The sequence below is a fragment of the Pseudopodoces humilis genome, chromosome 6 (assembly GCF_049639895.1).
Source record: "Pseudopodoces humilis isolate 2021_Gansu_Grassland_sample_001 chromosome 6, ASM4963989v1, whole genome shotgun sequence".
NCBI classification, from domain to species: Eukaryota; Metazoa; Chordata; class Aves; order Passeriformes; family Paridae; genus Pseudopodoces; species Pseudopodoces humilis.
The window spans coordinates 49,324,785-49,339,060 of NC_142205.1; the positions used below are offsets into that span (position 1 = coordinate 49,324,785).

Consider the following 14,276-nt stretch of genomic DNA (forward strand, 5'->3'; position numbering starts at 1 on the left):
CCTCCCCTCAGCACTCGCTGTGCTGCCTAGCACCCAGCATCCGACACAGATTAACCAGCGCTCTCCAGCTGCGACGCTGCCGCACCGGGACTGCTCCCGCTCCACGCCTGGGGAATTCCACAACGCGGGGCTTGGGCCACACGGGCCAGAGGCAGCTTCCCTCCAGCCGGCGACAGCGACAGACACAGCTCTGCTAAGACCACATGGCCACTGCCGGAAAAGTAAGGACATCGCGTTTCCCATCCTCCTTCCGCAGGTGCCCTGCTCTTGGCGAAATCCGCTGCAAAAGGCTCAGCCTGCACTCCACTCTGCGTGCCCTCTTTCTTCCCACCTTACTCCTCCTCCACCTCTTCCAAACCCCTGTGAATTTCACCAGATTCTGCTTTTGGACAACTGCACGTGTCCGTACCTGCATTAGGTCGTGCACTCCCCCTCTGTCCTGCCCAGCTGCTCGGGACACAAAATACGCAATTGTGCTGCTCGGAAAAATCCTGCTCAATCCCACTCTGTGCTCCTGCCCTGGCAGCAAAAGGAGCTCTTCAGTGGTGCCTTCTTCAGCCACTCGTCTCCTGCACTCAACCTTGTCCATGGCCATGCCCTTTTCAAGCTGCAAACTCCGTTTTGCCGATGCCAAACATCTTTGGATTCAGCGGCACAGGGTTTGAGCAATGGCACATACAAATCATCCTTTTGGCAAGGGGAGAAATTATCCAGTTGCCAGGCAGGCTGGGAGTGTTTCATAACCTCTTTTTATGTACCTTCAGCCCACTAAAAGTAAAAGTTCCCTCTTGCTTGCCTTAAACAACAGAAGCGCTCGCATTGCTGCTGCATCTGCCTCACACACCACTTCATTTTGCCACTTCATTTTGCATTTCACTCTTCACACAAAGCCAGTGTTTACTGAACATTGTTTGGCTTCACGTACAGCTGAGTACTCCAGTGTTTCTGCTGTCCCACCACATCCCACCCAACCAGCAACCCCCAGAAAAGCACAGGACAGCTGTGTAGCTCTAGAAGTGTGTGCTGCAGTCTGCAGAGACCCGTGTTGTACGCCTCGGGCTTTGGTGATTGTGGGACAACTGTCTGGGCTTTTTGTCAAAGGTGAACCTTTCTCTGCAATGAATTCTTCTCGGTTGCTTCCAGGTTATCAGGTGCAGGGCTGCTGTTGCCTGGGCCCCCAGCAAACCTCTCTCTGTTGAGGAGGTGGAAGTTGCACCTCCAAAGGCAGGAGAAGTCCGGATCAAGGTAAAAACATCATTTCAATTTTTTTTCTCCCTTGCAGGAGTTGCTCTCCTTGTGGCTGTACCTTGGTTATAACAAAATGATCTGTGTCCACTCATAGGCATTAACAGTCCAGAGAAGTTCTGTGAAAAAATCTTCCACAAACTGAGATAAAGAGAGGCTGGACTATTTCTAGAAATCACCATTTACTCTTTCCTCTACAAACAGATTGTGGCCACAGGCATCTGTCAGACAGATGATCACGGTTGGAAAGGTTCCTTTCCTAATATGGATTTCCCAGTTATACTAGGCCATGAAGGAGCCGGGATTGTGGAAAGCATTGGAGAAGGAGTGACCTCTGTGAAACCAGGTAACCAACACACACTCAAACGCACACCCAAGATTCAGGCCTCAAATCTCTGCCAAGAGCTCAGAAACTTCCCCCTGCTCCTGAGTCAGTGGTTAAAAACCTGAGTGCACACAAATTGCACTGGACTCTCATGCCCACTTTCCCAATCTGTTCCTCCTGTAAATGAGTGGGGCACAGAGCATTCATCCTCACAGGGAAAGCAGAGGGCTCATGGTAGGTTTCTGCCCTCAGAAAGCTCAGGAGATGTGATTCAACAGGCAGTGCCCTCAGGGTCTACTGAGCAAAAGCCACCTAACAAAGATCCACTGTGTTGCAGGAGACAAAGTGATCCCACTTGCCATCCCTCGGTGTGGGGAATGCAGCTTCTGCCGGAATCCTGACTCCAACTACTGCCAGAAGTTCCAGTGAGTTTGCTTTGCCTTCCCCTACACCTACACGGGGTTGACTTTGTGACAAGTCTGACACCCCAATCAGTGCTTTAGTCAATCAAATACAAATGTTTGTACTTCCCCACAGTTTCTCTGAAACACAAAGTCTACTGCCGGACAAGACCAGCCGCTTCTCTTGCAAAGGGAAGCAGATCCACCACTTCATGTGGATCAGCACCTTTGCTGAATACACTGTGGTCCCAGAGTACGCCGTTGCCAAGATCGATGCTGCGGCACCTCTGGACAAAATCTGCATGCTTGGCTGTGGGTTTTCCACTGGTTATGGGGCTGCCATCAACACAGCCAAGGTTGGTATTTAGGCGTGTTTAGCACACCATGGCCACCCTCACAACCTCATCAGTCCTGTGCAAAAGAAACCTCCCCTGCTTCCTCCTCCTCCTCCTCTTCCTGCTGGAGACTCACAGGGTCCCATCTGTGCAGGTAAAACCAGGCTCCACCTGTGCCATCTTTGGCCTCGGAGGAGTTGGCCTCTCCGTCGTCATGGGCTGCAAGGCAGCTGGAGCTTCCCGCATCATTGCCGTGGACATCAACAACGACAAGTTCGCCAAGGCCAAGGAGCTGGGAGCCACCGACTGCATCAACCCCCGAGACCTGAGGAAGCCCGTCCAGGAGGTGCTCACCGAGATGACCGGGCAGGGCGTGGACTACTCCTTTGAGGCCATTGGGCGTGCAGACACCATGGTAGGTGGCGCTTCAGCACCTTTCCTCCCTCCCAGATCATCACAGGCTCCTCCCAGCACAAAATTCACCCCCATGGGAAGGTCCTCACCTGCTGCCTGCAATGCAGGAGACACAAAGGCCGCCTGCTGCCTTGGGGATGAAACAGCGTACAAATCTTAAAAAAGGCCACAAGCCCTCCAGCTCTGCTCCACAAGGGGGGATGTGTGTTTTCACATTACCAGGGAGGAGCAGGAATTTGCACAGAAAGAACACTCCCCTGACCAGCTCATCAGGGCTTCCTCTAATTCTCCTGCCTGTCCCATCAGATTGCTGCCTTGGCTTCCTGCAATATGAACACTGGTGTCTGTGTGATGATTGGGGAACTGGATTCTGGTTCAGAAATTTCCATCGATCCCATGCTTCTGCTGACTGGGCGTACCTGGAAAGGGACTATTTTTGGAGGTATAAGACTTAACAATGCAGTCTAAATATTTCAGCTTTTCCTTTCACGGTAGTTGACAAGTCACAGTAAGGAGGGTTTTCAAGTAGAAGACAACTAAAGAGGAGCATGCATTGCCTGCATTAAACATTAGCATGACACATGCAAATAGTCCTCTGCTTGTTTCACACAGAAACCCACTCATCCTAAAGAACAGAAAATCTCTCACAAGACTGTGCCACCAGCATTGGTGTCTCAGTCCTGACCCTCACAGTAGCACTACCCTACCAAAACACCCTTTCTCCCATTAGTTATGCAGCTGCTTTCTCCTGTTTCTAGGCTGGAAATCAAGGGAATGTATCCCCAAATTAGTTTCCAGCTATTTGGAGAAGAAATTCAATCCAGACTTGCTGATCACACACACGCTGCCATTCGCTAAAGTGAACGAGGGATTTGAGTTGCTACGTGCCGGAAAAAGGTGAGACCCTGACCAGCAGGAGCCAGGTAGAGCAAACCTCAACACCTCCTCCTAGAATTCCAGCAGGCAGAGCAGGCAACACTGGCTTCCCAAAGAGCACCTGAGCCTTTGGAGGAAGCAGGGCCTCCCAGCTGAGTGGTGCCAAGAGCTGCCATAGCGCAGAGGGAAGAGCCCACGTGCAGCACAGGGAACCCTCCTGCTCATGGCTCAGCTCAGCACAGACCCTGTGGCCTTATTCCCTGAGGGTTCCCCTCAGCAGGGATTTGAAGGCTGCCCCGCTGCTGCACGTCTCATGCAGCTCAGTCAGGAAGAGGCTGGATGACAAAGAAGGGGCCGCACCCCAGGCACACCTGCCTGCCCCACTGCCTGCTCCTGAGCTGCAGCAAACCTTCCCTTCCCTTCCACTTTTCAGTATCCGCACTGTCCTGCTCTTCTGAAGGACACAGCCAAGGAAGCCAAGCAGAGGGACCAGCACAGCAGATACTCTCCTGGCCCTGGCACCTTCTCAAGCAGCATCTCCTTGTGGGGCACAAGGAGAAGAGAACGAGGAATTCACCTGTGCTGATGCCACTGCTGCTCCTGCTGTGCCTGGACAGGACATAGAAAGATGTCTCTCCCAAGAAAACACTTTTACTAATAAAGGTTTTTAAACCAACTCATCTGACACAGTGCATTGAATCAACAGAGATGCCAGGGCCTTGGGACAACTGGCTGATGGATCCGGAGCACAGCTAGTGATTTCCTTGACCTGTCTGAAACAAGGTATTATACTGATAGGAATAGGCAGGTCCATCTGGTCAATGTATGGCTCTGACAGTGGTGTAAGCAAAAAAATATTGGGTTTTTTGACTGTGGGGTGATCTATTCAATACCTGATTTACTGACACCTGACAGGATGAGCCTTTCTCATAGGGGAAAAGGAGTTTTAGCACAGGAACTAGCAGAGCTCTTTGATAGAGCTTTAAACTGGAAACGGGAATTGGAAAATACCAGGCTGGTCAGTGACGAGCAGTGCGATTGGGTGCCAAAACATGAGGAAAGGAGCACTAATGGGATCCCTCGATCTGCTCCACAAGTGTTGGCTACAAAGTACCACATGTGGAAATGTTTCTATACCAATGAATGCAGCTTGAGGAACAACCAATGATGACCTCAAAACTTTCAGCCAGTGCCAGAGACTCGATATCATTGGCCTAAGTGAAACTGGTGGGACAAGCTCTGTGACTGGAGTGCCCTGTTGGATGGTTACAGACTCTTTGGGAGGGAAAGGCAGGGCAGAAGAGGCAGGGGGGTGGCACTGTATGTAATAGAAGGGTTGGAATGTATGGAGCTGTAATGGCACAGTTAAGAGCCTCTGGGTGAGAATCCAGGGGCAAACAAATAATGTGGATGTCACCATGGGTGTCTACTGTAGACCCATCCATTTGCTCAGTACTATTCTCTCCTAAGTTTTCTTTCTTTGATTCATATTCGTCCTCTTTAGATCCTGATCTTAGTTTGGAGGCCTTTTTCCTGGTCTAGTTTTAATCCTGGAACAACCTCAGAGAAATTGACAGACTGTAACGGGGAAGAAACATTACATGTGCATTTATGTCCCATCACATATAAACGTGGGTGCTAGAGGTGCTATACCTAGGCTATCAGCAATCATGGAGTACAATTCCTCCTTACATTGCATAGTGAAATTCTGTAGGGCCTACTATGATCACGGCATATCTGACAAAGGAATTCATTCTGAGCACAAAAAAAAAATATAAAAGGCAAGGCTATGATCCTAATGGGTCTCCCCCATGTTAAGATACTCCATCATTACAAGAGCATGGACTCAAAATCAGCAATTGCTGGAAGAATCCTGTTCTCTGTTTCAACATTTTTTTCCCTCACCCATTCTCCTTCCCTAGGGTGAACAAATTCAATAATTGTTCATTTGAATAGACATTTATCAATATTTTTTAATATCTCTTCTATGTACAATATCTCAGGGTGGATCTAACTTCCACTTTCCTTACTTCATTTGCCTCATTCCACTTGTTGGAGTCTGGAATACAGAGTGTGTGCCCTTGTTTCTGATACTTAGTTATAAGATCTAGAAAAACACTGAATTTCATATAATATGAAATTCATGAGCATGTTTTCATGGTGGTACATGAAAAAAAATGTTAAAGTTAGATAGAAAAAGCTAAAAGTGTAAGTGTGTAGATTAGAAAGTTTTTTTAAATCACTGGGTGAAAAAGTTAGTTTAGAGAACAGGAGACAAGATGGAGGATTTAGGGTGTTGTCTCTTGTCCCTTCTTCTTTCTCCTTCATGTTCTTCTCCTAGAGGATTTTGGGTAATAGTAAGTGATTGGCTAGAGAATGCTGCAGTGCATCACAGAGGTGATGGGTCATTGGGTCGTTAAGAAAAATAATACACGTGTCTATTGTTAATTGGGTGAAAACAGGTATAAAGATAAAAGAACTGCGTATTTCGGGGCCATTTTGTGCATCAGACACGAAGTGTGCCACAAGGCCTTGTTTGTACCATCAGAAGGAAGAAATGTACCAGATTGCAAAGATTAACCTTGTGTAGCCAGCCTGGAGAGACCTGTTAAGTTTTGTGATGGCCTTCTAATAAACACGAGAAACAAGATTCTAATGAGCTCGGGAGTTTTCTTCGAATCATGAGAACTGAGATAAGCAGGGCTCCCCACAAGGGAGGATCCTAAAAGAATTCAGTCCAAAGGAGGCGGAGAAATCCAAGAATAAAAAGAAAAATACAGAGGAGATGCAGCAGAAACAGAGAAACAAAAAAAGGATTTCAGAGACAGAGAGTGCTGCTCTAGAGCCTTCCCCTGCCCCACAGCCCACCTCAGAAATGAACCACCCAGAGTGGGTGGGGGTTCTGGTGAAGGAGATGCATGAGATGGGCCAGATGCTAAAGGAGTGCATTTCCTCAGCTGCTGAGAAACCCTCCCCCTGCCCCAAAGAGGGAGAGTCTGATGGTGCTGCAGTGGAACCCACAGACGTTACAACCGTCCAGGTTCCAGCTGAACCACAAGGGCAGTCACAGCCAGCAGCTGTTGCCCCTGCGGAAACCAGGAAGTCTTAAGATGAAATCACAGCACCCTGTTGATAAGGATAAGAAAGGAGGGTCCTCACAACCCACAGGGGAGCCAGAAGTTGAAACCATCACTGAGTCTCTGATATATGACAGTCTCCGTAAGTTACAAAAAGACATTGTGAGGCGGGGGCGTGAGCCTCATACAACCTGGTTACTTCGGGTCTGGGACCTTATGGGTACAGGCGTGCAGCTGGATGGTGGTGAGGCAAGGAATGTGGGACCCTTGACCCAGGACTCAGGTGTGAATCAGATATTCGTCAGGGAGCCAGGGCCCCTTTCCCTCTGGGAGCGGCTTTTGATGAGTGTAAGAGAGAGGTTTGTCCACAGAGAGAGAATGGAAGAGCACTATCATAGAAGGGACTGGAAAACCATTGAGGAAGGGATCCAACAGCTGAGAGAAGTGGCGATATTAGAGGTCCTTTTTGGGAGGGGTGGACAGCATGATAATGACCCCGACAAAGTCAGGTGCACTGGGCAGATGTTGTGGAGTCTGGCAAATCTAGGGCCATGTGAATACACCACCTATATTGCAACGATTAATGCCGATAACAGCCGAGAGACGGTGGGCTCTGTCACCACCAGGCTTAGACATTTCGCCAGTATGGTCCATGGCCCACATCAGGCTAAGATTTCCACTGTGATTAAGGAACTCAAAGAGGAGATGAGGGAAATGAGGGAAGAGATGAGGAAGAGCAGTTCCCATATGGCACCAGTGCGGGTCACAAGCCCAAAACTCCAAGCCCCACATCCCCCAGCTAGAGAGAGAGGGTACACCTCACGAACTGAGCTGTGGTTCTTTCTACGTGACCATGGGGAAGACTTGGGAAAGTGGGATGGGAAACTGTCTTGGTTCTAGAAGACAGGTGTCTGCTAGGGAGAGCAGGAGCCTCCCTTGGGATGAAAGAATGTAGACCCCCTCCCTCCGAATTATTATAAATTTGAAATCAAGGGTCTTTCAGGCAGAGATCTGGGGATAGGAATAACAGTTCTTTACTAGTATAACCAGGCAAACAAACAAACAATAACTACAGCAATAACAAGAACACAGAACCAGGGACCCCGGGACAGCTTTCTCAGCTGAGATGGGATGGAGGAGAGGTTTTGTTTTCACAAACCCCTCGGGCAGTCAGTCCCGGTGCTCCTGCAGGGCTCCGAGGAACAGTCGGCTGGAAACAGCAGGGACGAGCTGAGATCCTGAGCCGGTGGATGAGGTGTATCAGGAGCTCCGCGGCGGTGGCTGCCACACGTCCCGGCAGGACAGGGGGTGAGAGGCCACCAGCAAAGAGGGGAGAAGGAGAAGAAGCAGCCGCTCCGTCTGGGTGATGGCGAAATTCCCTTCTCTCCACCGCAGCAGCTCCGCGACCCAGCAAAACGAACGTCCTTCCCCGAAGCCGAAGAAAAGCCAGCTAAAAACTGTCCCCACCCTCCTTTCCTGCCCCGCCCCGCCCCCCCCCCGGGCCGGCTACTCTTTGTCCGTTGTGAGCGCACCCCTAAGTACCGGTAGTTAGGTTGTCCCAGCACATAATGGGTAAAAATTCCACGGGCCGGCCAGAAGGACAAAACAAAGAAAAAAGGACACCTAACCCTCAACAGAAACCCACTTCTGCCCTGGCAGCACGAGTGCGTCAACTCAGGCAGGGAACCAGTAACCAGAAAGGTTCCACTAAAGTGAAGGTAGCCTCAACCTCCCGTGACCAAACTGCCAGATATTACAGAAAAGAGGATGATCCCCTTGAAGGAACCTCTAGCATGTATGCCCAGGGAGGAGAGGATGACCAGTGCTAGAGGGGCCCTGCCTCTAGCCAGGAAGAGGCACGGGAAAACTGGGTCTTTTGGACGGTGTAGATCCGATAGCCTGGCACATCAGAGCCACAAAAATATGAAGCTTTAGTTGATACCAGTGCACAGTGTACCCTAATGCCATCAGGATATGTGGGGGCAGAACCTTTTTCCATTGCTGGGGTGACAGGGGCATCGCAGCAGTTGACTCTGTTGGAAGCCGAGGTGAGCCTGACTGGGAAGGAGTAGCAGAAACATCCCATTGTGACTGGCCCAGAGGCCCCGTGTATTCTGGGCATGGACTTCCTTCGAAATGGCTATTACAAAGACCCAAAGGGACTCAGGTGGGCTTTTGGAATAGCTGCTGTGGAGGCAGAGGACATTAAGCAATTGTGATAAATATAACATTGGATAAAAATTCGTGAAAGAGGATAAAGAATTATACGTTATATTTGTAATACTGTAAAGATGCAAAATGTAAAATAATCCAGAGATACCTTCCCAAGTCGGGCAGTAACGATCGGCAGCAATGCTTATCAACACAAAATAAAAAGCAGGACACAAGCAATCAAACCAGACAATGAGAGTGGCTCAGTCGAGATATCCATCTGCTCCCGCACCCAAACTGGACACTCCATTCCGGGAAATGCAATTGGAGAACACTCAGAGCCTCTCACATGTGAAAGGACTCTGCTCCACCGACCATTGACTCAGCTCAACGGATCCGGGAAGTCTATTCAAACTCTTTTGTTGGACGGTGCTTACTCCGGATTTTGCCCCAGGATACGAAAACCCCTATAAGAACCCCGGACTGCAGTGCCTACTTCGTGGATTTGGGTAAATCTGTACCTCTGGGTATAGACCCCTGTCCACCCAGCGCTGCGCTGATTTATTTTATTGTGTTTTTTTTTTCTCTCGTTGTTTGTGATTGAAATTGTTTTATAATAAATCGCTTTTTATATTAACCCTATTTTGCCATTGCATTTATAACACAATTGAACAGCTTGCCTGGACTATCAGAGAACCCATATACAGTAGGACTCCTGAAGGTGGAAGAACAGCGAGTACCAATTGCCACCTCGACGGTGCACCACCGGCAGTATAGGACAAATCAAGATGCTGTGATCCCCATCCACAAGATGATCAGAGAGCTGGAGAGCCAAGGGGTGGTCAGCAAAACCCACTCGCCCTTCAACAGCCCCATCTGGCCTGTGCGCAAGTCTGACAGAGAATGGAGACTGACTGTGGACTATTGTGCATTGAATGAAGTGACTCCACCGCTGAGCGCTGCCGTGCCAGACATGCTGGAGCTCCAGTACGAGCTGGAGTTCAAAGCAGCGAAGTGGTACACCACTATTGACATTGCCAATGCATTTTTCTCCATTCCCCTGGCAGCAGAATGCAGGCCTCAGTTTGCCTTCACGTGGAGGGGAGTGTAGTACACCTGGAACCGACTGCCCCAGGGGTGGAAGCACAGCCCCACCATCTGCCATGGACTGATCCAGGCTGCCCTGGAAAAGGGTGAGGCTCCAGAACATCTGCAGTACATTGATGACATCATTGTGTGGGGGAACACAGCAGTGGAAGTATTTGAGAAAGGAGAAAAGATCATCCAGATTCTGCTAGAAGCCGGCTTTGCCATCAAGAAGAACAAAGTCAAAGGACCTGCTCGAGAGATCCAGTTCCTGGGAGTAAAATGGCAAGATGGACGGTGTCAGATTCCCACTGAGGTCGTCAATAAGATCACTGCAATGTCTCCACCCACCAGCAAGAAGGAAACACAAGCTTTCCTAGGTGCCATAGGTTTTTGGAGGATGCACATTCCTGAGTACAGCCAGATCGTGAGCCCTCTCTACCTGGTTACCTGAAAAAAAAATTATTTCCACTGGGGCCCTGAACAACAACAAGCCTTTGCTCAGATCAAGCAGGAGATCGCTCATGCAGTAGCCCTTGGCCCAGTCAGAACAGGACCAGACGTGAAGAACGTGCTCTACTCTGCAGCTGGGAACAATGGCTTGTCCTGGAGCCTTTGGCAGAAAGTGCCTGGGGAGACTCGAGGCCGACCACTGGGATTCTGGAGCCGAAGCTACAGAGGGTCCGAAGCCAACTACACTCCCACAGAGAAGGAAATTTTAGCTGCCTATGAAGGAGTTCAAGCCGCCTCAGAAGTGACTGGCACAGAAGCACAACTCCTCCTGGCACCCCGACTGCCAGTGCTGGGGTGGATGTTTAAAGGAAAGGTTCCTGCTACCCACCACGCCACCGATGCTACATGGAGCAAGTGGATCGCCCTCATCACGCAGCGCGCCCGTATTGGAAACCCAAATCGCCCTGGGATTTTGGAGATAATTACAAACTGGCCAGAAGGTGAAAACTTTGGTCTCACTGATGAAGAGTAGCAGGAACAAGTGACACGGGCTGAAGAAGCTCCACCGTACAACCAACTGCCAGCAGAAGAAACCTACTATGGTCTGTTCACTGATGGTTCCTGTCGCATCATAGGGATGAACCGGAAGTAGAAAGCAGCCGTATGGAGCCCCACACGACAGGTCGCAGAGGCCACTGAAGGAGAAGGTGGATCAAGCCAACTTGCTGAACTCAAAGCTGTTCAACTGGCCCTGGACATTGCTGAAAGAGAGAAGTGGCCAAAGCTCTACCTCTACACTGATTCATGGATGGTAGCCAATGCTCTGTGGGGATGGCTGGAAAGGTGGAAAAGGGCCAACTGGCAACGCAGAGGAAAGCCAACCTGGGCTGCTGATGAGTGGAGAGACATCGCCACCAGGGTAGAGAAACTGTCTGTGAGGGTCCGTCATGTAGATGCCCATGTCCCCAAGAGTAGGGCTAATGAAGAGCACCGAAACAATGAGCAGGTGGATGAGGCTGCAAAGATAGAGGTGTCAAAGACAGACTTAGATTGGCAACACAAGGGAGAATTGTTCCTAGCTCAATGGGCTCATGATGCCTCAGGCCATCAGGGGAGAGATGCCACCTATAAGTGGGCACGAGACCGAGGGGTGGATCTAACCATGGACAGTATTTCCCAGGTTATCCATGACTGTGAGACATGTGCCATGATCATAGCAGGCCAAGCGGTTGAAGCCGCTATGGTATGGTGGGCGGTGGTCCAAATATAGGTATGAGGAAGCCTGGCAGATTGACTACATCACACTGCCCCAAACCTGCCAAGGCAAGCGCTACGTGCTCACAATGGTAGAAGCCACCACTGGATGGTTGGAAACCTACCCTGTGCCTCATGCCACTGCCCGGAACACCATCCTGGGACTTGAAAAGCAGGTCCTTTGGAGGCATGGCACCCTGAGAGGATCGAGTCAGACAATGGGACTCATTTCAAGAACAGCCTTATAAACAGCTGGGCTAGGGAACATGGCATTGAGTGGGTGTACCATATCCCCTACCATGCACCAGCTGCGGGGAAAGTTGAACGGTGCAATGGCCTGCTTAAAACCAGCTTGAAGGCACTGGGTGGGGGAACTTTCAGGAACTGGGAGATTAATTTAGCAAAAGCCACATGGTTGGGTTCCACTAACCGAGCAGGCCCTGCCCAATCTGAGCCCTTTAGAACGACAGATGGAGATAAGGTTCCAGTGGTACATATGAGAGGTATGCTGGGAAAAACTGTTTGGGTTAATTCTGCCTCCAGCAAAGACAGCCCAATCCGTGGGGTTGTCTTTGCTCAAGGACCGGGTTGCACTTGGTGGGTGATGCAAAAAGATGGAGAGATCCGGTGCATACTCCAAGGAGACCTGGTTTTAGGGTGAACTACCCATGACACTGTGCTTGTATCTGTATCTGTATGTACATATGTATATAGTTAAAGTAGTATGTGTTTGTGTATAATTTAAAGGTTTAATATTTGATGTAACATTTTGGTATGGGAAAAAATTCGGGGTGGATAGTATTGAGGGTTAGGTGTCCTTTTATTTTGTTTTGTTTTGTGTTCTGGCCTGCCCGGGGAATTTTTACCCATTATGTGCTGGGACAACCTAACTACCGGTACTTAGGGGTGCGCTCACAACGGACAAAGGGTGGCCGGGCCCGGGGGGGGACGGGGAAGGGGCAGAAAAGGAGGGTGGGGACAGTTTTTTGGAGCTGGTTTTCCTTGGCTTCGGGGAAGGACGTTCGTTTGCTGGGTCGCGGAGCGGCTGCGGTGAGGAGAAGGGAATTTTCGCCATCACCCAGACGGAGCGGCTGCTTTTTCTCCTTCTTCCCTCTTTGTTGGTGGCCTCTCACCCCCTGCCCTGCCGGGACGTGTGGCAGTGCCAGGCACCACCGCGGAGCTCCTGATACACCTCAGCCACCGGCTCAGGATCTCAGCTCGTCCCTGCTGTTTCCAGCCGACTGTTCCTCGGAGCCCTGCAGGAGCACCGGGACTGACTGCCCGAGGGGTTTGTGAAAACAAAACCTCTCCTCCATCCCATCTCAGCTGAGAAAGCTGTCCCGGGGTCCCTGGTTCTGTGTTCTTGTTATTGCTGTAGTTATTGTTTGTTTGTTTGCCTGGTTATACTAGAAAAGAACTGTTATTCCTATCCCCAGATCTCTGCCTGAAAGACCCTTGATTTCAAACTTATAATAATTCGGATGGAGGTGGTCTACATTCTTTCATCCCAAGGGGGGCTCCTGCTCTCCCTAGCAGACACCTGTCTTCTAGAACCGAGACACCATGGCAGGGGGTTGGAACAACATGATCTTTAAGGGCCCTTCTAACCCAAGCCATTCTGTAATTTTGTGAAGGACATGTGAATCAGCTGCAGAGATGAGTGTGACAAGCTTGAGTCTACAGAGTAATGCTCTCCTGATTCATGAAAGCTACATTTTTTCTGATCATGTCTAATCCTTTTTACTAATCCAAATGTCAACAGATGCCTTTTGATTAAAAATAAATAAATTATTTATAGATATATAAATACATCTGTGTGTGTGTGTGTGTGTGTGTGTGTGTGTGTAATGTGTCTCAATAGCCAAAGGGTTAACTTCTGCTCATTATAGCATTCAAAATGGCTAGCAATGCAAAAAGGGGGTTTATGCCATTAGTGGAAGTCTTCTAGGAAATGACCCCATTCCTTAGGTTTGAAAAAGTGTCCTTTCAGCCACATGGAAAGAAGATTCCTTTCTAAGTGTGGCGGTTACATCACACTCTGGGTGTTCATCTTAACCTGCTCCTCCAACAAGCTCATCCAATCCCTGCAATAGATCACCTTGTCCAATGCCTCAGCAGAAAACACCTCTGGGGGAACCTGAAAAGCCCGGGTGGAGTGAACTCACTCACAAACCTGGTCACACCAGAGTGAAGCAAGTGTGCCCTTGGGAAAAAAAATCCTCTTCTGGCACATTCTGCCCTTACTGCTCTGATGCAAATAGCAGCAAGAACACAGACAGTAAAGCTTCAACCCAGGAGGATGTGTCTTTGTCCACCACATTTTCACTGCCATTTGTTTGGGGGTCCTTTGGTTGGCTTTTTTTTATTATTATTTTTTTAATTTTTAATCATTTTGCAAATATTGTGGTGTGAACGGCCACTAGGTCAAATGCTCCAGCCTGGCAAAAAGGGGACTCCTCTGGTTGGAGGAAGCCCCACCAGTGCCACAATTCTCCTCCTTCCACACCTGCCAGAAGCAACTGGAAGAAATAAAACAACCCTTCTGAGCTCTCTGAGCCTTTAAGCGGGGGAGGGCAGGGGATGACCCAAGGGCAAGGTCACCGATAAAAGCCTCCCCGGAGGACTTCTGCCCCCATCCATCTCCCTGCCGCTATCCAGC

At 49.6% G+C, this 14,276-nt stretch overlaps 1 protein-coding gene across 1 annotated transcript; it reads left to right on the top strand.

Moving 5' to 3' along the window:
• Nucleotides 1-4,225, top strand: LOC148184177 (alcohol dehydrogenase 1-like). Its single transcript, XM_088056416.1, has 9 exons — nt 1-221; nt 1,144-1,245; nt 1,450-1,591; nt 1,908-1,995; nt 2,108-2,327; nt 2,461-2,721; nt 3,027-3,162; nt 3,479-3,617; nt 4,030-4,225. The coding sequence occupies exons 1-9, from the start codon at nt 204-206 to the stop codon at nt 4,052-4,054; spliced, it is 1,131 nt and encodes a 376-aa protein (XP_087912542.1). The 5' UTR covers nt 1-203; the 3' UTR covers nt 4,055-4,225.
• Nucleotides 4,226-14,276: the final 10,051 nt, after the last annotated feature.

Coding starts and splice junctions, on each gene's coding strand:
- LOC148184177 (XM_088056416.1), top strand. Junction 1,592..1,907: donor AGTGACCTCTGTGAAACCAG/GTAACCAACACA, acceptor ACTGTGTTGCAG/GAGACAAAGTGATCCCACTT. Junction 2,722..3,026: donor TTGGGCGTGCAGACACCATG/GTAGGTGGCGCT, acceptor CTGTCCCATCAG/ATTGCTGCCTTGGCTTCCTG.